This window comes from Lygodium microphyllum, chromosome 24 (genome assembly GCF_053477565.2).
Source record: "Lygodium microphyllum isolate KBCC chromosome 24, Lygodium_microphyllum_v1.1.10, whole genome shotgun sequence".
NCBI classification, from domain to species: domain Eukaryota; kingdom Viridiplantae; phylum Streptophyta; class Polypodiopsida; order Schizaeales; family Lygodiaceae; genus Lygodium; species Lygodium microphyllum.
This window is the reverse complement of record NC_141158.1, coordinates 60764084-60789719: the sequence shown is the minus strand read 5'-3', so window position 1 is coordinate 60789719 and position 25636 is coordinate 60764084. Positions and strand designations below refer to the sequence as shown.

Below are 25636 nucleotides of genomic sequence, written 5' to 3'. Positions count from 1 at the left end.
TTCTTCCCTAGGCCAAGGAGAATCTGGTTCCACGAGACGGGGTCTGGAGTTTTTTGTAGAAATTGTATCTATTTCTACCAACCCTACTCATAATTCTAGCACATTATACTATTCTAGATGAGCTTTTTGGGAACTTCTTCTCTTGATTTTACTCTCTCTCAGGAATATCACTATACACACACTTGGATGCATAAAATCATAGGGGATTGTAACAAAAAAAAAGGGGGAAGCTTGTAGCCATCTTGAGCACTATGCATCATACTACATTTATGAATATATTACATTGTGATTTGTGGTTATTGTTAGTTTTCATTTGGTAATGCATTTGCTATATTGTGTTCATTCAACTTCTTATTGAAAATTTTTATAGGAATCATCGTGCGATTTGTGATTACACCAAGAATCATCACAAGCCTTATTTTAAATTCAAAATTATTAATTAACTCGAGGAATCTAAAGCATACTTTCATCTCCAACATTCTATTGATGTAAATCTTTGCATCTTTTATTTACATCTTAAATCTATTTACAATGGAAGTTTTGAAGTGGATTATAGTCATGAATATTCATGTACAAGTAAGTTCTCTTCAAGCACAAATGTGCTTCTATACAATTGGCAAGCCTCGAATTTAAGAAAAATGATGATTTTGATCACCATGGTGAAGTGATCAACTTTTCACTATATTGCCATAATTTCAAAGCTTGATTCATATCATTGGCACAATCAGAACAGTTAGCCTCATTGCAATCGGCAAAGTACTTTCCTGATATTGCTTTAACATTTGTGTGGGTTGCAACAAAACATATTGTGGCCGCTCCCTATAAAAAATATAAGGTTGTCATGTCATGTGTTTAGAAACGATAGAAGCATTTGTGTCAATAAAATCATATTGTTTCCAAAGATCCAACTACCCAATTATTATCTGTAAAATGCGGTAATCCTAGATGCATGGGGTTCATTGGCCAATTTGATTCTACCTTGCATTGAGACTAACCTGAGGAATTGTTTTCATGAAAATCGAAGCTACTCTCAAGATCACCTCTGCAAAAAGTAATCACATTTTCCTTCAACAAATTCTACATACTTTTTTGAAATATACAAAATCAGTTGACTTATCTTATAAATCATGACTTACCTGTGATGATCCCTCCACGATCACGTGTAATGTTGGTTTTCACAATACCAGGGTGTACAGAGTTAGCTATTACATGAGCACCACCTTCCTAGACAAGGAATGTTGCAAAACAAAAGTTGATTGTTAGTGACAATTAATCATCATTTGAGACTTAAGTTGTATCTCATCTTCTTGGTACTTTTGCAGACCTTTAGCCTTCTTGAAAGCTCTTTAGCATGAAGAATGTTGGCAAGCTTGGATTGTGCATAATTGATGGACTCCACATAGCTACATCATCACCACAACCAAGGAGTAAGTGGACATCAGAAAAAATTCTTCTACTTAAGCACATTTTACAAACATCTTATACACACTTTGTACTTTTGGGGTTCTCAAAATAGCATACAAAATCATGTGAGTTAGCCTTTTTCCTCATCATGAACTTCCCCCTTTACAAAACATGGATAAATTTCTTTCTCCTTGAGGCTCTTTATCATGGTTCAAAAAGTGAAATGAAAGGCATAAGAAAGCCTCATTTATTAGCCATGTCATGTCAAAGATGCACTTAAATGAAGTCTGAAGGGTGTTCTGCAAGCAACTTGATAACTTTTTGGGTTGATTGGATAGCTACACTAGTGAGATATGTTATAGCACATGGAAGGATCAAGGATTTCCACTCTATAAAGCACTCTTCTCTTAGGCCCACTAAATTCTTGCATTTATGTTCATATAGACATGATAAAATCAAGCTACACTTTTTTAATGAGCCTTCAATCTACTTCCTCTTCTTATATATAGAAGATGAGATTAATTTTTTTCTTTTTAAGAGAATAAGTTAGCATTCTTATGCATGCTAGCCAAACACATGGGAGCTATTATTCACATTAATGATTATTGTTTAGTGTGTCTTTACTAGTTACTAGAGTATAAGATATTGCATGAGTGCTTCACATTATGAGATAGAAAGAGAGAGTTATTTGGGAATGTTAGTAGCCTCATAAGCATACTAACTACTATCTATTTTGGAATTTCTTTGAAAGATGGTTGGCATGAAAATTTCACAACTCCAATCTTAGAATGTTAAAGTTAAAAATGTTGACGTGTTTTCTTTTTGCTATGAAAGCTACAAGATATGTGTTAAACTACTAAGTCACTTTCTTGTTTGTGTCTAAGATGTATTGAAGTAAAACAAGGTTTGTGTATAATAACTTTGGGGAAAATCCAAAAAACACAATCTTAAAAACAAATAGAATTTTTCTATTTCAAGCAAACATTTGCAACATATGCAACCTACATCCAATTACTCCCATTTCAACCAAACATTTACAACATGTGCAAACCACATCCAATCACTCGCATGGGAAGAGTCTGAATGCTCATAAAATGACCACTAGGACAAAGCAAAAGAGGTGGTATGAAATCTACCCTTTACATCCAAAACATGAACAAGTTTGAGTTGAAGTTTTAGTTCTCATTGAATGTTTTTCCTAAATGCAAATTTGCTATGTAGCTCCTAAGAAAACAAAAATAATTGTCCATTTTGTGAACTTTTTGTGGACTTTTGGATGAAAGTGTTATGGTGTAAGAAACCTTAGATGGTTTTGACCATTTGCATTAATGCTTGTTTCTATGGCATTTGTCCATGACAAACTTGAATTTGCTATTGGCATGTAGTTTTTAAGTTAAGGGCAAAATTAATGAACAAATATACAAGAATCAAAAAGAAAAGTTGAGTTGTTTTAGGTAGTAGAGTTGATGCCTATAAAATTCTCAAGATGTTTGGTTGGACACCACCTATTGCGCTTCTTTAGGTTCTACGACTACTCCTAGTGACTTGGAGTAGCTTCATAATGAAATTTTTTGCAAGCAGTGGCATATTGATACTATTGTACTTTGTCTCAATGTATCCTAGTGACTTGGAGTAGCTTCATAATAATGAAAGGTTTTGCAAGCCTTGGCATTTTGATACTATTGTAATTTGTGCCAATGTATACAATATGCATATGATTGAAGGAGGTTAATGGACCATAACCTGGTTTGCCAAGTCTAGCATTAGTATTTTAAGACTTCCTTCATGACATGGGGGAAAAATGCTCCTAGAATCAACAAGGGAATGTGTACCTACTACATCAGTTTCAATCTCTTAAACAGTTCAATGTGATCTTATTCCTTGTCGTGGGTGTAGCGGGCATATCGCTCATCAAGACATGTGTAATTGTTGCTAGACTAGTAGCTCAGTTGTGGATATTAAGGCATAACTTGCTGATGGAAAAGAAAAGCATCTCCAATTTGAAGAGAGAAGGTTAATAGCCACCCATTGATGTCAATTTACAAACTTAAAAGGCATTGTAGTTAATTTAGGGGACTATTTTGTGGTCCCTTTTTGGAAGGCACCAAAAGCAATGATAGCCTTTGTGATGCATTTCCTAACTCTCACTCTTACTGGTGGTAACTTGTACACGTGCATGGTCATTTCTCGGTTTTTTATTGAATTGTTTATGGCTATAATTGAGATTCCCTTGGGTCTGTTGGGAAGCTTCATAGACAGAGAGACAGAGGCAGGCAAACGGTAGAGTTTGCAAATCACTACTGGCCTGCTGTGGGGAGAGAGAGAGAGAGAGAGAGAGAGAGAGAGAGAGAGAGAGAGAGGTTTGCTTCTTCTTTCTGTGTGTTGGGTCTGTCATCTGGATGATGGAAGGGTACCTGTGCCTGTCATGGAGCCTGGTTAGGTCTATTCCATGGCCGCCCACCCACGAGTGCAGGCACGACGACACATTCACAATCCTGCCCTGCTCCCCGCTCTCCTTCCCACTCTCCACCATCCTCTCCAGCAGCAAGTTTGTCAGCAGAAAATGGCCTGCATAACCTTCCATCCATTAATACAAACACCACACACAACATAGCTTGCATTCACTCATCCCATCCAATCAATCTCTCATCGCATACTTCACTAGTTCAAAACATTGATTGTCCAATTCCACAGCTCATTTAATCATGCCTTTCGATTAATAACTTTCAAACCCAATTAAAGCCTAACTCTAAATCTTTATGAGAGATGGTCCGTCCTCTCTCCCCTTTAGAATGAATTCCCAATTCACCTAAATGATTGGTGGCAAAGGTCATCTCCAAGCCATCCTCCGACGTTCGGAACCTTTTGCAGAAGACACCCGCATTGTTGCTGCAAAAAAGGGCAATAAAACCAATAAGAACACACAATTTCCAACTCATGTCACTATATACAGCCAACATCAGCAATATCACCCGATGCATCTAATGTCAATTCTATATCTCATGCAAAAGGGAGCTCAGGGATCTTAAGAAGTTATGGAGGCTTAATTAGTGCAAAGAAAAATTCTTGATATGAAAATGCTCGAGTGATGTGTGCTTACATGAGGATATGTAAGGGGAGGTTTAGGCTCAAGAACTGCGCTACAAAGGATCTGACAGAAGAAAGAGAACTGAGATCAAGCTTCAGGATGACGATGTTGGTGGCTTTGACAGAGGGATTCGCGGCGAGTATGGAGTCCTTGAGTGATTCAGCTGCCTTGAGATTTCTTGCTGGGATGATCACGCGAGCTCCCCTCTTGGCCAACACCCTGGCCACTTCAGCCCCAATCCCAGAAGTAGCACCTGATTGCATTAGCACCACACGAATTTACTCATCAGAAGTATCAATGATAAGGGACAATCAGGAAAGGCGTCTGTCAGCACAAGATCCAGAACACTATATGAAATCCTCCCCAAAATCGTAAAATTTTGATATTGAGGCTTCTTTAGGTACAGTTGGCCCATCTAATGCTCTTTCTACACAACGTTGACACTGCATCTCCACTCTGACAGCAAGACTAAGTGTCTAGACTAGAGGACAATCAAACTTCCAAAACAGCTTGCAACCAACACACCATTGATGCAGAAGGTAACAATCAACCAACACATATCAACCAGAGTGATGGACCTTAACATTTTCCCTACCATCGATCAATTATGTCCATACCTGTGACAATAGCTGTTTTATCAGACAAGTCCAGCCCCTCTGTCACCTCCTCTGCTGTAGACTTGGAACCAAAACCACTCCGCCCCACAGAGCCCCTCAAGTAATCTAGAATCAGCAATCCCATTTGCTTGTCTATATAACGCCCTCTCTCTCAAGCAAAACTGGTATGGGGCACCTAATCGTCAGCTCAAGCTACTCTTAAGACAGATTATGCCCTTGATGAGAGGGTTAGGAGGTAAATGGCATCTAGTTCTTGCCTAATTCATGGGGATATATACAGCAAGACAGGTTCTCACAGCTCTCTGTGCTCCTCTTTCTCTGACATCAAGTATTATGCATGTAAAGCCATGAAACCCTCACTTCTGATTTAAGAACAGGAGCGAAACAGAGAAGCTCATTCCAAAGGAATGTCTCAAATTAAAGTTGAATCTCTCCTGTAGACCCGACCCAATCCATCAATCAATCAATCAGTCCAGAGAAACAGTTAACTGATGGGGGTGTGTGTTTGCAGAAGCAAGGGACATTAAAGCTGAGAGGGATCCTGGGTGTTTCCTTGTCTGCCAATGTCGCTTGTCTGCTCCTTCTTTCCGGAGGGGGCAAAGCGTCGGCCTACTAGCCTAGTCTAGTCTCTGCGTTTGTGTGTGTGAGAGATGGGCGCGCGGATGTGCAAGAGAGCGTCGCTTTTTACACACGTTCTCTCTGATACGACTCCTGTGGTCTCACTCTCGTGCGCTGATACAGGAACGAACAACTTCCCAACGGGGGTGCAGTATGCGTGCGTCTATATATATATATGCGTGTGTTGGTGAGTGAACGGGGGCGGGGGGAGAGAGAGACTCGACTGTCACTCGAGAGTAACCAATACCGCACAACTATTGACATCAAAGCAATTTTATTCCTGTTCGCCATAGAAAATAGCTCCTCAACCATATAGATAGTAAGGGTATCTTCCCACGGTGAGTTTCACAACCGCACCATTAGACAAACTTGAACGTCCTAGAGAGGAATAGTCGAGAGATTGCTTCACCTTCTCACGAGCTTCTTTTGACCGTTTTCTCCCAAACAAACAAGGCAGTGAGCAAAAGTTTCTTGAAATGCACGGACCCCCCACCAACCAATTACGGTATACTCGGCAAAACGCACCATAGTTTACAACATGCCCAACCAATGGGGTTGTAGCTCAAGTGGTGCGAGTTATAAGTTTAGGTTTGATTCTATCTCTCACAAGCATCAAAACATCTCCTTTCCCTCTATCAGCCATGTTAGAGAAACACAGTAGCCAAGGGAGCCAAAACCACAAATTTTCCTATTGTTGCGCCTTGTCTTCTATAGGGTGACAATATTAGGCTTCACCCTTATTAAAAATAAAATGGCACTTCTTGGCTTGTTTTTTGCAAAGGTCTTGAACATTCCAGGATGGTAAGGTAACCTTTCTGGTGATCCTATCCATGCAAATAAGATTAAGTATCCGTACCAAGTCCTTCTAGAGATTAGTAAATGTTTGAGCCCAGCATACAAATTTCTTAAAGATATCCTACCATCCTTACCCTTCTCTCAAGATGCTTGACTATTACCCAAGGGATCATTCTCCTTGCCCTTAATTGAGCCTCCATCCTTTGCATATTCTCTTTGTTATTATCAATGTCTTGTAAAGCTAAAATTTCAACCTTTTCCCCCTTGTGAAAAACCATGTCCTTAACTTTCTCTGCTTTTGTACGCATACATCACTCCTCATTATTAGCAAATCCCTTAGGACCATCTATAGCAACAAGTGAGGCAACCTTAGGAGCTATAGGCGGTTGTACCAATTGTTCCTTCAATGGGACTTGCTCCTTAACATAATCTCTCTTTTCCTCTTCCCCAATGTTCTAAACTTCTTATCTATGGAGCTTCTTAAGGAAAGTCCTATCAAAATGGTTAGAGTTCTTGTAGAAATAGCAAGCATCATGGGAATTATAGAAGCACAACTCAGAAAGGATTTGACAAATCCTCAATTGCCTTGAATCTCAAGAACTCATGGAGTTCCACCCTCCTATCCCAAAGGATGAAAGGTATTGCCTCCCCTTTAGGATTACACAATGAACCTCGTCTTCAAAAACACATGAGAATTAGGGAATGCACCCATACTGAAATTTCAACATGAAGATGTAATCAAGGGGAGATTTTTGAAGACCATGACAAGCTATGCACAAGATTACCTTTGAAACACATAGAGCAAGATATCACTCAGTTCCTTTTCTCATGTGAGTTGACCAACACTTGATAAAACCCTTTCCGAACAAGCCTAAAGTAGACCAGGCTACAAAGTGTGTGAAAGATGCCCATGAATGATTTTGAAATTCTTTTAAATCAAACGGCTCACAACCCATTCAAGGAGAAGAATAATCATTATATGGAAAGATTGTAATATATATGTCAAAATGAGTCAATAACTAGATGAAGAATAGCTTTATGAACACAATTAGTTAAAGGTAGCAAGGTTTCCCTTCTAGCTTCATTGAACCTTTCTCTTGTAATGCAATGTGTTGTACTATTAGAAAGTTAGTATGTACATCAATCTATTTGAGAAAACTCAAATAGAGCAAGAAAGCTTGAGAGAAACTATCTTAGACATGTCAAAACCCTCACATGAGGAGAGCACCCTCAAAATCTAGAAAGAGACCTTACAAAAATGGTCCACATGAGACACTAAAACCCAAGGTCCCGGACATTCTTAAAAACCACCACATTCTGAGCTTCCCATAGGGATAGTAGGGTAATAGCCCTTATGACATTCTAAGAAGGCACCAGTTTAGGGTTCCTCCTCCCTTTCACTCCTAATAGGTCTTTCTTCCATGTGATCTTGTCATGCCAATTAGCTTTAGGAAAAAAAAAATATCGATCTTATACCAAAGTGACCTAGAACCAATACACTCCCAGAATAGATAATAAACATCCACATTGGCACAATGACAAATATAGCATACTAGGGGGATAGGGGCCCACTTACTAAGATGATCTTAAGTAGGAACTTTCCGCATCAATACCCTCCATAGAAAGAGATTGAACATTGTAGAAAAGGTGGCATTCCAAATTTTGGAGATGATGAGCTCCATAGATTCTAGAGGCCAATGCTTGTTCCTTTTGTTCCCAAATTTCTTGGCCGAGAGCAACCAATTATGCTTGGAATCAATTAGCTTGAGTTTGGCTTTAGGAAGGGGGAAATCATGTAAGGCAGCATACCTTAAATTGAAGGGCCACAGCATCCTAGGGGAAGTTGGACATTCCTAGGAGAGCTTACTCTTAGCACAATCTAGCAAATCCATATCCTCATAAGACAAGCCAAACCTAGAGGTAATATATAGCAAGTGTATCCAATCCATACCTTGAGGGCTCCAAAGGTCATGCCACTAAATCCCTTATTGTACAATGCTAGATTGAGCTTAGGATTCTTAAAGGCCATAGAGGGGCCTACTTCGATTGGTAAAGAATCGATCTAGATAGAAAGACTAAGACTTGCAGCACCCTTGATAGGGTCTCCAATCTAGTGAATTCTTTGAAGAAACAATGTCCATGAATTAACAATGGATTTGGCTATATGTAACTACTTGATCTTAATCTTCAAGGGCTTACATAGCAACCTATCACATCATTGTGTCTCCATTCCTTTCAGGTTGGAGATGGGGCAACAACAATCCAAAACTTGATGAGTGATGCCCAAGGCTAAGGAGATTCGATCATTTGCTACCACTTGCTAGCAAAATTGATTGACTTAGATGAGGGGCTTTAAGCCTTCCAGATTGACATAGAGAAGTCACCTGCTCCAAGAAGGAGTGCCAACATGTCCTTGAATCAAATGTCCAAACAAAGTGTCCCCATGTTGCTTTGCTGAAGTGAAAGACCAAAACCACAAACATTGTCATGGAGTAAAGGATGTGTTTAACCCACCACAAGCATACCATAAGTAGATAGAGGAAGATTTATCTAGTATTGCAATTTCCCATCAAGCTTGTCAAACAACCGCAAGAATCTTTGCTTTTTTGAGATGCCAAACCCTAGAGGGCACCCTAAATACTTGATAACCTTCTCAGGCCCTATGTCAATAAGATGAAACTTAGGTAAGATCAAATTGGTCTCCTCATAATGGATCCATAAAACCTTAGTTTTAGCTTGCCTAACAACTACACTAACACATAACAGAATTCCTCCTAGAGCCCAAAGACCAAGGCAATGCTTTGTTCATTTTCATAGATGATATTCACATTATCATCCATGAGTATCTAAGCTTAAAATACTAAGCCATTAGGGAGAGGGAGACCTTGATAGTCTTACTTTGAATCAATGGATCAATATTCCTTAGAATGGGATCAGAAATGAGGGTAGATAGAAGAGGGGCAAGTGGACAACCTACCTAATCAAAGATTACAAAGAGAAGACCTCTTCGAAATAACAATTTATGCAAAGTGAATAGTTGCATTAGCAATGAGAGCACCTACACCCTTGCAAAATGCTCAACTAAAACCAACTTTGGCCAATGTTAACATAATACAATGCCAATAGATAGGGTCATATGCTTTATCTAGATCAATGTTAATTAGGACAAACTTATGATTGAGACCCAAAGTGTGATCATTTGGGAACACAAGATTCATTATTTCCTCCTAAATGCTTCTTCCATGCACAAAGTAGAATTTATTGGGATCACTTGCCCAAGTAGAATTTTGATATTGCAAGCTAATGCCTTCTCAATGTCTCATATGAACTATTGAGGAGGGTTATGGGTCTCCATTGTTTATTACAAATGACTCTCTTGGAAGACTTTGGAATCAATTTGATTATGCCATCATTAACTTGAGGTGAGATGAAACCCTTCTTACATAACCCATTCAACATTTTGTCAGGTCAAACCTACAAATGAGCCAAAACTATTGATAGATTTGACTGGCAGGAGTGAATAGTACTGCTTAGTGAAGCTCTTTAAAGTAAATGGACTATCCAATAGACATGCATTATGTGTCCACACTGAAAGAAACATGGCTTCAAGAGAGGAGGGAGCACGATCATAATAACTTCCCATGGCAACTTAGGTCCTTTTCCCACAATGGAGGAGAGAAACTAGTTAAAAACTTTGGCTACCTTAGCATCTCTATGATGAACCACCCCCTGTTCATTAGTTACTTTTAAATATAAAATATTGAGATCTCTTTTACTTAATTGCTTTGAAGAAAAAGACAAAGGATTGAATTCAAGAATAAACTCAAGCACCTTGCACTTGAAACTCTCCCTGCTATTCTATGAAACCCTTAGATTCTTGCAGGAGGCAAGCAAGGTATGGAGCATCTGGGTGAAGAGTAATTATAGGCATAAGACCATCACACATACAAACAATAGTAGGAACCATCTCTTGCTTTCATTTGGCTGGTTCATAGCTATAATTTTTGCATGCTTATGTTGCTCAATATATCTTCTAATCCCATGTTTTTAGAGAGTAACCACTAGCCATGGGGGAGCCCCAAGCCTCAGATATCCTAGCATCTAAACATGGATGTTGTAGAAGAGAGAAATTCATCTTGAAGAGAGGAGGGCTACAATCCCTACAGTCATGTTTGAGACATGCAAATCTCAAAAGCAAGGAAAATGGTCCGATGATTAGAACTTAATGATCGGATGCATGGCCATTAATGAATCAAGCCACTAGCCACCTTTAGAAACATGTGCTCTATCAAGATGAGCCTCCCTCCAAGTTAGAGAGGCATGCTTGTTTCTCCAAGTGAAGTGGTGCATGTCTTCCAAAAGGATGCCTTTAACATCCATGAGTTCATGCCACTAACTAAGGGAATGCTAGGCTTTGAGTTTTGCACCATGCATGATTTCACCCCCATGAGATCTATCCCCAACTTTTAATACCGCATTCCAATCTCTGACTAATAATGTTCTTCCAATTCCAGAACCTGGGACATCCTAGACCAAAGATTGGTTCTCTCACTAGTAGTGTTAGGGGCATAAACTATCACGATATAAAACTCGAATCCATTAAAGCTAACTTGAACTCCCAAACTCAATGTGCCTCAACTCCCCCTCATGGGATCATTGACAATGCACAATTTCTTGCAGACACAAGATGTCATGCTTAAAACATCTACAAAGGTCTTCAAGGTTTCCTTCTTTTTGAGGGAACACACCCCTCGAATGTTCCAAGAACGAGTGTTGAGTTTATGCATGGGGAAAAGTTTCATTAGCAATGTCTAGACCTTTCAGCAAGGTGTAGAGGTTTGTGAATCCTTACCGAGTTATATATAGCCAAACACTTAAGTGAGATCTTTTCAATGTCCACTTTCTCCTTGCCCTTGAAATTTTCCCTCCTTTCCTTAGTGATCCAATCCTCCAATAGGACCAAGTTCTCCTTATTTGCTGCTTGCAACTCTTTTGATCTTATAACTCTATGGCCCTTTAATTGAAGTTGGGCTAGCCAACATGTCACCTTCTTTAGGTTAAAGTGGCTACTTAGACACATCAATAACCATTTGAATTGGGGAAGTTGGCTTTGGTGAGGGATTAGAAGGGGATTAGAAGCCGATCTTGAGCCACTCTTAGAAGTATCATTGGCATCACTTGTCTTGGATTTTTGTATGCAATCTCTTGCAAAATGATTCTGGCACAACATGTGCTAGGAAAGTGTGAGATGTTTTTGGTCACCCTTTGGATTAACTTGCAAAGGAGGGATAAAAAGGACTCTGCCCAAGACATTGAAAATTTCTCAAATGTTTTCATCAAACATTGAGAGCAGCTTTGGGAATGACACCCAAACTAGACACTTGGATAGAACTTTAGACAAAGAAAAGTGTGTAGACCAACGAGGCATTGTAAGAACCAAATTCCCTTAGTATCTAATAGAGCAAGGTAGGATCCAATCATGCTTAGTCAGTGGGGAGCCAACTACCACCCAGAAGAAGCCATGGTCAACAAACTTGAAATGAACCAAAGCACATTTTGATTGAAATGTGGTCGTGGACATGGTCGTGGACAATGTATTAAGCCATATTTCCTAATGAATTCATCCTCCAAATAGCCCATTTGAGTCTTAAAACCTGAATTTTTATGAGCCTCCCACCTTTGACCATAACTTTCAATGCTTTATAAGTAATATGACATCCCCAAGAATGAGAAGAAGAGAATTCAAAATATGATCTTGACATTTTCTAAGCAAGATCTAGTCGACACCACCCCATTGTAGCTTTACTTCTCCCATGCCATTTACAAAGCTAAATTACTTTTTGCATATACTGGTCCCACTTTACTACAGGCCCCACTTTGTCAGCATTGGAGGATGAGGCTTGCTATTGGTCCAATTTCATTAGAACTACTAAGGCCTTCGGCCCAACAAGCATTCATTGGCTTATAGACTCATTGTTTTACAAAAAGGATGCATTAAATATGTAAGACCATTATAATTCCTCCTAACATGGATAGTCAAAGAGAAAGAAAGAGAGGTGCATGATTCACCCTCATGTGGTAATTCCAATATGGGTGTCTTCCCTAATTTTCATGTGTCTTTAAAGGTGAGTTTCATTCTCTAAACTTGAGGGGGAGACAAGGACTTGCATTCTTTAGGATAGAAGTGTGGAGCTCCATGAGTTTTTTAGATTCAAGACAATCAAGGATTTATTAGATCATTTATGAGGTGTGCTTCTATCATTCCCTTTATGCTTGCTATTTTTTCCACAAATCTAGGCATTTTGATAAGACTTTCCATACGCTCCATAAACAAGAAGTTTAGAATGGTGAGGAAGAGGCAAAGAAGTATGATGTCAAGGAGCAAGTCCCATTGAGTGAACACTTGGTACAACCTTGTGTAGCTCATAATGTTTCCCCACTTGTTACTATAAAAGGTCCTAAAGGATGTGCTAAGGAGGAACAACATATGACTATAGACGTAGAGAAAGAGTTTTAGAAGGGGCAAAGGCCACAAATTCAATTTTACAATACATTGCTAATAGAAAGAGAAGATGCAAAAGGATGGTGGTTCAATTAAGGGCAAGGAGAATGATCCTCTAGGTATAGTCAAGCATCTTGGGAGAACGACAAGGATGGTAGGATATCTTTAAGAAAATGGTACATTGGGCTCAAACATTTAATAATGTTTACACCCCTCTAGAAAGGCTTGTTTTGGATACTTAAATCTTATTTACATGGATAGGGTCACCACAAAAGTTACATTGTTGTCCTGGAATGTTCAAGGTTTTTGTGCAAAACAAGGCAAGAAGTGATAGTGAGATTATTAATAAGGGCAAGGCCTAATATTGTCACCTCATAGGAGATGAAACTCGATGATAGGAAAATTCATGATTTTATCTCCCTTGGCTAGTATATTTCTGTAACATGGTTAAGGATATATTTTGATGCTTGTGAGAGATAGGATCAAACCTAAACATATGTGATGGATATAGATGAGTTGTTACTAAGGTAAGAGTTTAGGTAGATGGGGAATAAATGGATTGTTTTTCATTTTATGACCCTAATATATCAAAGCATGTGGGTAGAGAAGTGGACATGGATTCAACCAAACTTGGACACCAAAGTCACATTCCTTTTAGGTGACTAGAACATGACCACTAGTTCAAGGGACAAGTTGCACAATTTCAAGTAAATGCAAGAGTGTGAGAGGACTACCTAGAATTCATTAATTAACATCTACCATCTTGTTGATGCTCTCTCCCTTGTGGAGGATGATGACAATAGAATCTTTGCACAACATAATTGTCATGTGGATCGTACATGGAGGGGAGCACATTCAAATTACTTCTACCTTTGTAATGAGGGCAACTTGATCCTACCAAATTTAAGGTACAAATCCCTTTATGAAATTCTAGAATATGGATTTTGGAGACTATGACAAGCTATGCACCAGATTATCTTTGAAGTCATAGAGCAAGGTCTCGCTCAATTCCTCTTTTCTTCTGAGTCGACCAATACTTGATAAAACCCTTTCCAAAAAAGCCTAAAGTAGACTTGGCTACAAAGAGTGTAGAAGGTGCTAGTAAACCATTTGGAAAAGGCTTTATCAAAAGGCACTTAAGCCATGAAAGAAGAATACCAGAAAGGTTGTAATCTCTTTGTAAAAATGAGTCAATAAGAGAATAGCTTTGTGAACAAAATTGGGCAAACATAGCAAGGTTTGCCTTCTACCATTGTTAAACCTTGTGTATGTTTGCCCCAAGATCAAGGCTAGCTTTAACATATTTTCTTTTGCCTACACAACATAGCATTCAACATCCATTTTGCAACCAATACATTGCTTTGAGACTTTGAGATTCGTGGATCCCTCCTAAAGCCACCAAATAGTCTATTGTGTGGCAACAGGCGGTAGATATTCCCCTACAATGTTATGTGTCTTTAGCACCTTCTTTGTGCTATTCTAGCTCACTTCTAGCTAGATCGTTTTGGCCCAATCGGGATAAGTTCAACCTTGTAAGTATACATTTACTTATTATCAAACTCCTTGTGAGTGTACATTTATTTATGAAGCTCCTGTTTGAAGGGGCGAGATGTAAGCCATCTAGAGCCAGGGAAAAGGTTTGTTCATGGGAAAGGCTTTGCATAGTCTCTATGTGAAACAAAGGAGGTATGTGAGCTTAAGAGTTCACTCTCTTTGTCCCTATTCTTAATGAGGGCTATGACCAGTAAATGCATATGCCATTGTCTTATGTGGAAGGGCTTTGAAGACTACTCCATGTGTATCCATAATCCCTAGTGGCACTACAAGGTTGGGTTACTATGGGTCTTATTATTTCCAAGGCTATGTGATTTTATTAACAATTCTGGGCCGCAACTTCGAAGTGCATGTGCGCACTATCGAGAGCCTACCAATGACCACTAAACAAAGGGTGTTCTATTTTTGCGATTTCAATACTAGAAACATTGTATTTTTTAAATTTTTTAAAAAAATTGCACAATCGAGAGACGCTAGGAACGTTTGATGCGCCTCTTTTGGAAGGTGGGTGCGTCCGAACGTGCATGTAACCACCTCGAGCCCAGAACCAGCCCCCGTTTTACTACTAATAACAAGCCAGCGCGCTGGATTGATGGAAAAACAAGCGCCTGAGCGTGCGTGTGTGTGCCTTCTTCAAAGACGGTAATCTAATGCATGTTTGCTTGTAGCTTGTGTGCGAGACACGTTCGGAAGGTTTGAATACGTGTGGCATTTCCTACTCCTCTTGGGAAGTCCCTCCAAATGTACTAGGTGCTTCGCGCGTAGACTCGCCCCCGCGGGGCGGGCGCAATTTTTGCAGGCCGCATTCTCTTTTTTTTCTTGTGGGGGAGGTGGGGGCTGCCACGTGGCACCCGCCCCCCACCTCTCGTTAACTAATAGTATAGATGTACCATTTCTTATGTCTGCGCTGGTCAACTAATAAATGCCATGGGTGCATGCAAGTCCGTAGGATAAGGCACATCTTGTGTTTTAAGGTTTCTTCTTAGTTGATGTGGCAGCTAAATTAAGCTAGTTTTGCATGTTTGTCTAGAAAGTTCTAATCATCTCTACATTTGTAAATCATCTCGTTAGAAAGGAAAACACAAAACAAGACAATATTCGTTTCGATTTGTTTGGACACAATCATTTCCTTGATCTATACATAACAAATACTTTGCATTGTACTTCCTGAATTTGACATTCACTAAGTAGGTAACATTTGTTAGCCGACGTCAGTGATGCTAGAACATATGGTATAGCCTTGGCATACACACCTCATGACCCCTAAAGTAAACAGAAGGAAGGGGGTTATGGTGTAAGGAGGGTGGTTTGGTAATGTGAAAGGGTCAATATTAAAGGCTCTAACAAGAACAAGGTGCACATCAATCATTGGTCTTCATACACATACATTTACTAACTATGTTATTACAACAAAGGAGCATATTTCTATCCTATATAAATACAAATATTACTCATAAAGGATGTATACATCTCTTTATCTTGACTTCAAGATGTTTCACCAACCTTATTATTTATAAATGTGCCCAATGAACTACAAATCAAATGAGATGTTGATCGATTTAGTTCATGCACTCTCATCAACTTTTTACTTCTTCATCATAAAAAATGAAAAAAAGGAGGGCTATAATTTTATAAACAATAAGATGTAGCTTAGTTGCATTGACATTAGTAAAGTACTAATCTCCAATCGTCACCAAAGTTGTGTTGCTTAGGTGTGTAGACAATGATTAAGACAAGAAGTGTTTTAAAGAACAAGGCTTAAGTCAACAAGTCAAGAGTATGCTTTTTGATAGGCACTTGAATGCCCAATGTGGCCAGTATCTTTCAAGTTAGAAAGGGCTAGATAGTCATTCTTAGCTTTGCCACAACTAGCCTTTAAGCTAGAAAGGGTAGCATATTCATTCTTAATTAGTTGTGGGGACAAAGGACATATTGCTTCTATTTCAAAGCTTCATATGATCCTCATTGGATTGAAGCATAGGCCATGGTTTTACTAAGTGATTGATTGGTACACATGCCTTACTATTCTTCACCCACATGTGTGTTAAGTATGACTAATATGAAAAGAGGGATGCTATGGAAGAATGGCATATTAGGAAGAGGTGACACAAGTAAGATCATAGCCATCCTAAGCTCACTAGTTTAATTTAAGATGAAAAACATTGGCTTTGAAAAAGGAACTCAAGAAGTAGGTAACATGCCATTGTTGATTCAACAAACATTGATTGGAGAGATTAATTCTTTTGGAAATATTGCTTTTGACTCAAATGTAGGCTCTCATAGTGAGGCGACTTTTTGAAATTTAGTGATTATGCCACCTACAAGGTTGGTTCTTCTCATTGCTTGGCACCTAGATTTGTTTGATTTATTTTGCATTGGTTTGAATGTCAAATCATCTACTATGCAAATCCACATGTTAGAATATCTATGAAAAGTGGCTTTGGTAGCTGCTTCTATCCTACTCTACATCATTTCTAAGAGTCTTCTAGTCATCCTTAATAGAGGGCAAGCATGTGAACTAGAGGGATGCTTATTTGCTCAACATCTTCTACCTTTGTTTTAAGAAGATCTCCAATGAACTTAGTTAAAATTTCTAAGTCTTTAAACACATGGTGTACAAAAAAACCACATGCACTATCCTTTTAGCACTTTCAATACATTGAAATCGCAATCCTCTTTACCCATTTATTAAATGTTTAAATTTAATAGATATGTGTGTTAGAAGTATCTTCAAGTTACATCGTTAGTAGTTACAAATCACCATCTAGCCACAAAGACATCTAGGAAGAATCTTTACCTAGACCTTATATTATTAGTTATTTAGCAAAACGTGAAGTGAAGTATAGCAAGATGCACCTAACAATATTTGAGAGAATTTTCCACTTACACGTAATCCACAAAAGAACAAGCAATTACTTATTAGAAAGATGATCCCTACAAAGTCAAAGTGAATCTAATCAATAGTATGCTAATATAGAGTGGTATTGCTACACCAAACATATTTGACAATAACATTGAGCTTGGAACCTATGTTATCATGTTCAAAATTTTATTAGATGCACAAACAATGTAGACATTCAAACTTAAGAATAAGGCATATCATTTGTAGGGTAAACATTATATGCATGCTTGATTTCCTCTTTTCTCTATGTGTTTGATCTTCTCTTTCCTCCATCTTCATAGTAAAAACAAGGAAACACAATATGTAGGGTTTACATTTCATATAGGCTTGAATTTTTCTTTTTTCTACCTTTCAATTTATAGTTATGTTGATCATTTGCATTTGAGCCATTGCACTATCCAAATTTTAGGAACAAAAAAAAAAACTTCAAGATATTGTTTAGATACAAAAGCTTAGTTTGATCTTATATAAGGCTTCAATTATGGTTGTCTTTTTCTTCCTTGTTTTTTGGAAATTTCAGTCGCTCTTTAGGTCTTCTTACTTCCCATAATATTAGCTCTTGACCCTCTCTCCACTTCTCCCTCAACTCTCCATTAATAAAGCATTCCATGATGTGACACCTATGTTCCTCCTCCTCATCTCCAATGACTACCACAACATCATCAACTTCACCATATGTGAATTGGAAACACAATTACTCACAACCATGGCCAACGAGCCATTCTAATGCTCTACCAATGAGTATGAAACCAATACGGCTTTGATCTAATCACCAAAATTAATTCCCATAGTTGTAAGGTATGAGATAATTGTATTGAACTCATTTAGGTATTTATTAGCAATAGATCCTCCTTCAACCATCTTAAATTGTGAAAAGATTCTTCATGAGAAGTACCTTGTTTGACGCAAAAGTCTTACCATATAGAGCAAATAATAGACCCTTGGTGGTTTTCTTGATATGAGATATTGAAACCATGGATCCATAGAATCATCTTCATCTCTTTTTCACAAAGCTTCTCAATCCTTAACTTTTCCTCTTTTTGCCATGCTTCTACTTGAGCCACATCTTGCATTTCCAAATGCTTTGATATGAGTTGTTGATAAATGCACACATTCACAAATATGAATAGAGTACACTTGCACTAAGATAGACAAATACATACATACATACATACATACATACATACATACATACATGCATGCATGCATGTGTGCATGCATACATACATACATACATACATACATACAAGGGTAGATAGATGGATAGTTATGGATGGACGGTTGGATGGACATATAGATAAATGTAATGTGGTTCACACAATATGGGCTATCTCTTCAAAGAAACTTCCTATGATAACACTTTTTCAACTTTAGACTCACAATTGCAAGTGTTTACCTATAAAATGAGAAAGGTGGCAAGATGGTAGAACCAACCAAAAAAAGTAGGCAAAGGTGAACAGAGTAAAGAGAAGTGAAAATCAAGCTAAGGGAGCAAGGTGTAGATCAATTGTTGGTCAATGTTCTTAGTCATATGATTATTTCTAATTTTATTTTGAGTCTAGCATATTGAAAAAGGTCAACCTAGACCTAAATAGGAAATATGGGTGCTATCCAACTTGAGTGGAGGCCCAAACTCAAAGCCCTATGTGTAAAAGTCAAGAAATGAATGGATAAGCTCATTCTTATGGTGTGAAGACTTGAGATAATTCTTCTCCTTCTTGCTTCTTCTCTACCTTCTTATGCTTCATTTTAAGATTGAGGGAGAGTGAGAGTGCAAGAATAAGGGAGAGTGATTTTGAGAGTGAAGGTTCTTCCTTGCATTGCCCTTTTTCCTTCTTTCCCTTCTTGGGTGAGAGGTAGATAGTAGGAGGGGTTGGGTTGCTTCTCTTCTTCTTCATATTTCCTATTGTAAATCAAATAAGGAGCTATGGAGTAGAGGAGGCAAATCAAGTGCCACTGCGCGCATGAATCATGAAGCCACCATTCAACTTTTTCTTCACAGCATCAATGAGAAGGTAGGGCAATGAGTTTATACACTCTTGTCAGTTTACTTGTTCTTTCTTTCTTGTGGTTTGAGACAAGGATGGATAGATTAATGAGTGCAAGAGATGTATCAACTATATGAGAGTTAGTCATTACTAATTGGGCAAAGTGCTTGAAACAATAGGCATTCCATCAAGTCTACAATAGTCAAGATTTTTTATTCCATGGTTGAGACACAATAGAACCATCCATGATGGCATACATTCTCCTTATCATACATTGGAATAGAAGTAAGACTTTGAAAGAGAATAGGAGCATGTACTCCAAAACGCATTGTGAGTGGAGCTTGAAATGAGTGTGAGGCACTGTAGGAAAAAATGGATTTCAAGTAGAGTAGCAATCTAGCATAGCCTTAGAAACAAACCTTAAAAAATAAAGACCATTAAAAAATCTAAATTTTTGATCCCTATTGATAGCCTCTAGGATTGATAAGGGGCATGTGTTAACAATGTGAAGACATAAAGAAAGAAATAGCTTGGAAGGACCCATGATTTTTTTTTTCATAAGAATATATATATTCAAGAATTGATAATTATTTGGCGATAAGGTCCTCAACTTGATAGGTACCTCACTACAAGAGAAAGGCCCTATAGATGCGCACTGTACACACGAAAAAGTGGGTGCGTTTATAAGTGCGTGTATCAGCGCATCTATTTACGCTAGTATACAGAACACGTCTATATATCCGCGTTTATAAACGCACCTATAGATGCGAAAATAAACGTACATATTTTTCATTTCTCATAAAGTCCCTAGATATGAACAAACCTCTTAACAGCTAGTATTTGTTTGAATACATCACCAACTTTACTTCTTTCTGAGTATTACAAATATACATCCAATCATTCAAAGCTAATTATATATGTGTGATTTCATGCCCTATATACATCAAATCATGCCCTATACAAATGTGATTCGATAGGGCATGATTGGATGTATATACAACATAATTACACCTGGATCATAAGGACATGATATACATGTATAGGATCATAAGGGCATGATATACATGTATATACGACATGATATACATGTATAGGTCATACATGTATATCATCCAATCATTCAAAGCTAATTATATATGTGTGATTTCATGCCATATATACATCCAATCATGCCCTATACAAATGTGATTGAATAGGGCATGATTGGATGTATATACGACATAATTACACCTGGATCATAAGGACATGATATACATGTATATAAGACATGATATACATGTATATAAGACATGATATACATGTATATAAGACATGATATACATGTATAGGGCATACATGTATAGGACATGATATACATTACCAACTTTACTTCTTTCTGAGTATTACAAATATACATCCAATCATTCAAAGCTAATTATATATATGTGATTTCATGCCCTATATACATCCAATCATGCCCTATACAAATGTGATTGGATAGGGCATGATGATTGGATGTATATACGACATAATTATCAGAGAAGTGAATGATACATGCACATGTTGCATCTATTGTGCACTTAACCTAGCCATGGCTAAAACTTATAGATCAAAGGTTGACTTGTGCATGTGCAATATATATATATATATATATATATAGAGAGAGAGAGAGAGAGAATTGATCAATACACTCACATGTCTCATTTGTTGTGCACTTAACCTAGCCATGCATAAACTCATAGATCAAAGCTTAATCGGTGATTCAAGGGAGTACCCTCACTTTTTAGGGTAGTCCCTTGATTCTCATTATTCTTGAGGAATATACATCACAATCAATACAATCAAAGCAAAACCAAGACATGCATGCCAATTCATAGCATGAGTAGATTGATGTAAATCAGTTGGCTTGTGCATGTGCAAGCTATTCCAATCATGTCAAGGTGCACTTATAGCTCACATATAATTTTAGATAAGGTGGACCACATGTAGCCAATGTGCACATGTCCTATTTTCATCATCTTTAGCCAGTGTGTCCACTTGTTGGTGACTAAATAGATCACTGTAAGGATACTTTGCAATACCAACAAGCCAACTACAAATCTCTTATCTATGAAATGTATAAGTAAATTAACTTGGTTAATTTGATGAGGTCAAGTTTTCCTTCCATGGACAGTGCGGGTTGGCTATCTACTTCAAGGTTATGGGAACTTGCAGAAGTCAATGGAGCATCCTAAAAATGACGATACTCTAATTACTATATCAAGTCACTTCATGTACATATCTTTGATTGATTGATGGATAATATGCCTTTCTCTATCTCTTTCATATACACCTTCATTGCATTATCTCTCTCTAGCTAAAAACCATTCTTGCTTTCTCCACCTATTGATATTTGCATGCAATTGCAAGTGGGATGGTCTAGTAAGTCACCACATATATGCCAATTGGCTTGCCAATGTGTTATCTCTTATCCTCAAGCTTTGTTATATATGTCACCACATAGGTCAATTGATTTGCTAGTATACCATCTCTTATCTCAAGATTTTCAATCAAAAACATCATATCAAGCATATCTTGCATTAATCAAGCAGATTGGCCAACCCAACATAAATGAAATTGTATGAATAGTAATGTAGATCAAGATCTTAGCTTAAATCAATGACACATTTTTGCACAATATAAACTGTTAGAGTTTAACTACAATATATAATGCCTGCAAATAAGAAAGAGGCTTGATTTGTTGGACCACTATGCACATACAATCTATATATGTCATATTTCCTAAATGCATGCATTGATACTTACAACATGAAGGCAAACATTTTGATATTGAAAGACTAGGAAAGTCATGTCATGTTGATCCAAAAACAACCAAAAGCTAGCATCTAATCAGTTTAATTGTTACTGCGTATCTGTCAGCGCATGTAATAGGTATTATCTGCGTATATACACGCGTATATACACGCGCTTATAGACGCGCTACACAAATATTAAAAAATTTTAAAAAAGGTTGTGGCTTTTTTTTCAAACATATTCTTTCCTACATTTTTTGCGTGTTTTCTGCAGTTCGAGCTCGACATCACTACTCATGTCTATCTATCACTTCATGAAGACAATGAGGGAAGGAAATAAGAGTAAAAAGAGGACAGGAGAAAAGAAGAGCCAAAGAGTAAAGAACAAGAGCCAAACAGCAAGGAAGAGAAGAAGATTCAAGCAACTTACCAAGGGAAGGGAGAAAGAGGACAAGGAGCTTACAACCTAGCCGCCACCCGTCGGAACAAGCAAAGAAGGTGAGTTCTTCTTCTCTCTCTCAATCTTGTTTGCTTTCTCTATCGGTTTGTCTCTCTCTCTCTCTCTTTACATGCTATAGACTATCATCTATGGAGGTATTTTTGAGCGTTTTTTATCAAAGTTTGAAAAAAATGGTCCGATTGTGTGCATCTGTCAGCGCGTCCACATGACAGTGTAGACGCAGGTATAGACACGGAAATAGACGCACTGACAGACGCACACAGAGATGCAGATATATATGTTTTATCTGCATAGGGTAATATGATTTTTCTTGTGTAGATGCGAAATCCGGGATCCTCTAGCACTGATCCTGAGTTGGAACGCATGAACAACACCTTAGCGGAGTTTTCTAGAGGTGTTAGTAGCTTTTTTGGAGGTTTTCCAAATAAGGAGCAATTCATGGGGAAGATGACCAATTATCTTGGTCGCCCTCCCACTGCAGAGGAGGTTTTCAGTGTGATGTCTGGGACACCTATCACATCTTTGCCTAGCACTGCCGCACAAACACCAAACCTTGGCACACCTCTACTAACAGGTACTCCACGCACTATCCATACACATAGATCATCTAATGCATAGGGATCAGCTGAAGTACATGGATCGGTCGAAGCACGTGCATCTGCAGAAGCACGTGCATCGAGTGAGATAGAGGGTAGTGCCTGTCGAGGGAGGAGGGAGAGTCGTGCAGGAGGACGAGGAGGTCGAGGGCTTTGTGGGGGTTGCCTAGGAGGTGGCTCTCGATCACCCTCACTGGGAAATGAGAGAAGTGAGCCTCCACAAATGTACTACTCTATCATTGATGTTGGTGGTATCTTGCATGACTCTAAGGGGAGGGAAGTGATAGCCTACTTGAGGAGTGTCGTGCATGCCACATACAAAGATTGCATGATTCCCTTCAAGCACCAAAAAAATGGTTTGTGGCAAGAGGTGTTGCAGGTAGTACATAGAAGGTACCCTAATCCCGAGAATTCACGATTCTCAGATGAATGGGGACGGTCAAAGGTGAGAGACCCGCTTCATAACAAGAGGTCTCACCTTATGACGCGCGCCAAGGAGTCAATGCGGACACAAGAGCAGGGGCACCCTGGATATGGCCAACCACCCAATTGCCACCGCAAGGAGTGGAAAGAGGCCAAGAAGAGAGCAGTGGAGAAAATGACAAGTCGCCAGCATGCAGAGGCGCGACGTATCCAGATGGCAACCATGGGATCATCGTATTATGGATTGGGTGGTAGGGAGTCATGGGAGGCTGAGTTTGTAAGTATTATTTGATTTTTTTTTTAAAAAAAAATTGTAATTTGTTTCACTTTATTATGTAGTGTGTTCTAATACATTGTATGTTCAAATTGTTTTGTAGTATCATATCGTTGGTAGGATGCCTACTCCTAGAGAGGTAGGCTACTATCGAGGTCATAACCAAGCGTCCACTTGGCAGCATTTCTATGAGGAGGGACTCATCACGGAGGAGAAAAATAATCGTGCCATGAGGATTCCACCACTAGAAGAGGTATGTTTTATTTTTACATGAAAAGTATAGGTAACTCTAATTTATTGTTTGTAATGGTATTTATATATCTTAATCCTTTGTGTAGGCGAAACTTGATGCAGTTGAGGATAGCGAAGGGGGGACTAGCAGTAGCGGTGGCGGCAACGGTAGCGGCACAGGCATCGGTGGTGGTAGCAATGATGATGCCTCTTCTAAGGAGATGTAGAGGAGCCCCATGCATGCATGCCTCCCCTTGGCTTGTAATTTTCATTTTTTATATGTATTACTTTCAACTAGTGCTTGCGACCATGATCATGCTTGAGGTCACAAGCACTAAACTCATCATGTAAAAACGTTTCATCTATATAGATGAAATTTCGTGTTCTACATACATTGTTTTGTTTTAATACAAAAATCTTCGAAATAATCTTTCTTTGTTTTCCCTAAGCATACAATTTGATGTTGATGGGGGAGGGGGGAAAAACCAGAGAGCATGTGGCTTGCAAAGCCACATGCCTATTTTTGCGCATCTATCAGCGCGTCTAAATTGTAGGATAAATGCGCATCTATTCTCGTCAAAAACTTGCAGAGTAAACACTTTTTTAGACGCGTATATACACACGTGTATAGACGCACAATATGAATATATCCCTTTTTTATAAATATGATTATATATTTACGTAGCGCGTCAATACGCGCGTCTATATGGGCGTGTAACTCTGACTATAAGCGCACTTTTAGACGCGAATTTTTAGATGCAGTAGTAGACGCGATAATAAATGCGCCCGACATTTTTTATCACAGTTCAAATATTGCATCTACAAGCGCGTCTATGGAGCCTTTTTGTTGTAGTGCCTTATCATCACATGCTGCTATATAATTTTGTATGTATATCTATGAATATTCGTATTTTTTCTCTATAGAAATAGCCATTTTAGGTAATCAAATCTCAATTTTTATAACAAAATTTTCAATATTAGGTGATCATTATGATTTCAAGGGCAATGACTTTGCTTGCTTTATTTGGGGATCCATATTTTTAGCTTAACTTTTCCTAAAAAGAAAACATTAGGAATGACTACAACTTTTTTTGAATTTTTAAGTTTTATTATTATTTTGAAGGATGTGAAGAGAGTTAGGCTCCCTCTTGTGAAAATTATATTGACATATATATAGCATCTAAGTCAAAGACATGTAAATCAATAGCTCTAGGTGCATGTAAGGAGGTATGACTAGTCACTTGGCCTAAAAGAGGGTTGGAATGTCCAAGGGGGATAGCCATAACCCTAAAAACTTGTATAAACACTACAAGATATAGACCTTATACTGACGTTGAAAGCGACGAAAATACAAACAACAAAATTTTTCCCCGTCGTCGCAAAAAGCATCGTTATTAACGACGCCATAGAAAC

At 38.3% G+C, this 25636-nt stretch overlaps 1 protein-coding gene across 1 annotated transcript; it reads right to left on the bottom strand.

Annotated features, from left to right (window-relative positions):
• Nucleotides 1-494: 494 nt before the first annotated feature.
• On the bottom strand, nt 495-5852 carry LOC148015146 (short-chain dehydrogenase TIC 32 B, chloroplastic-like). The gene is made up of 8 exons (XM_087664996.1): nt 5110-5852; nt 4505-4745; nt 4214-4293; nt 3819-3972; nt 1325-1403; nt 1137-1224; nt 996-1042; nt 495-819 (listed from the first exon to the last, which is right to left on the bottom strand). Exons 1-8 carry the CDS (start codon nt 5231-5233, stop codon nt 652-654), a joined length of 981 nt encoding a protein of 326 aa, XP_087521122.1. The 5' UTR covers nt 5234-5852; the 3' UTR covers nt 495-651.
• Between the last annotated feature and the right edge of the window lie 19784 nt (nt 5853-25636).

Coding starts and splice junctions, on each gene's coding strand:
- LOC148015146 (XM_087664996.1), bottom strand. CDS start 5,233: ATGGGATTGCTGATTCTAGATTACTTGAGGGGCTCTGTGGGGCGGAGT. Junction 4,746..5,109: donor TAAAACAGCTATTGTCACAG/GTATGGACATAA, acceptor TAATGCAATCAG/GTGCTACTTCTGGGATTGGG. Junction 4,294..4,504: donor CTCCCCTTACATATCCTCAT/GTAAGCACACAT, acceptor CCTTTTTTGCAG/CAACAATGCGGGTGTCTTCT.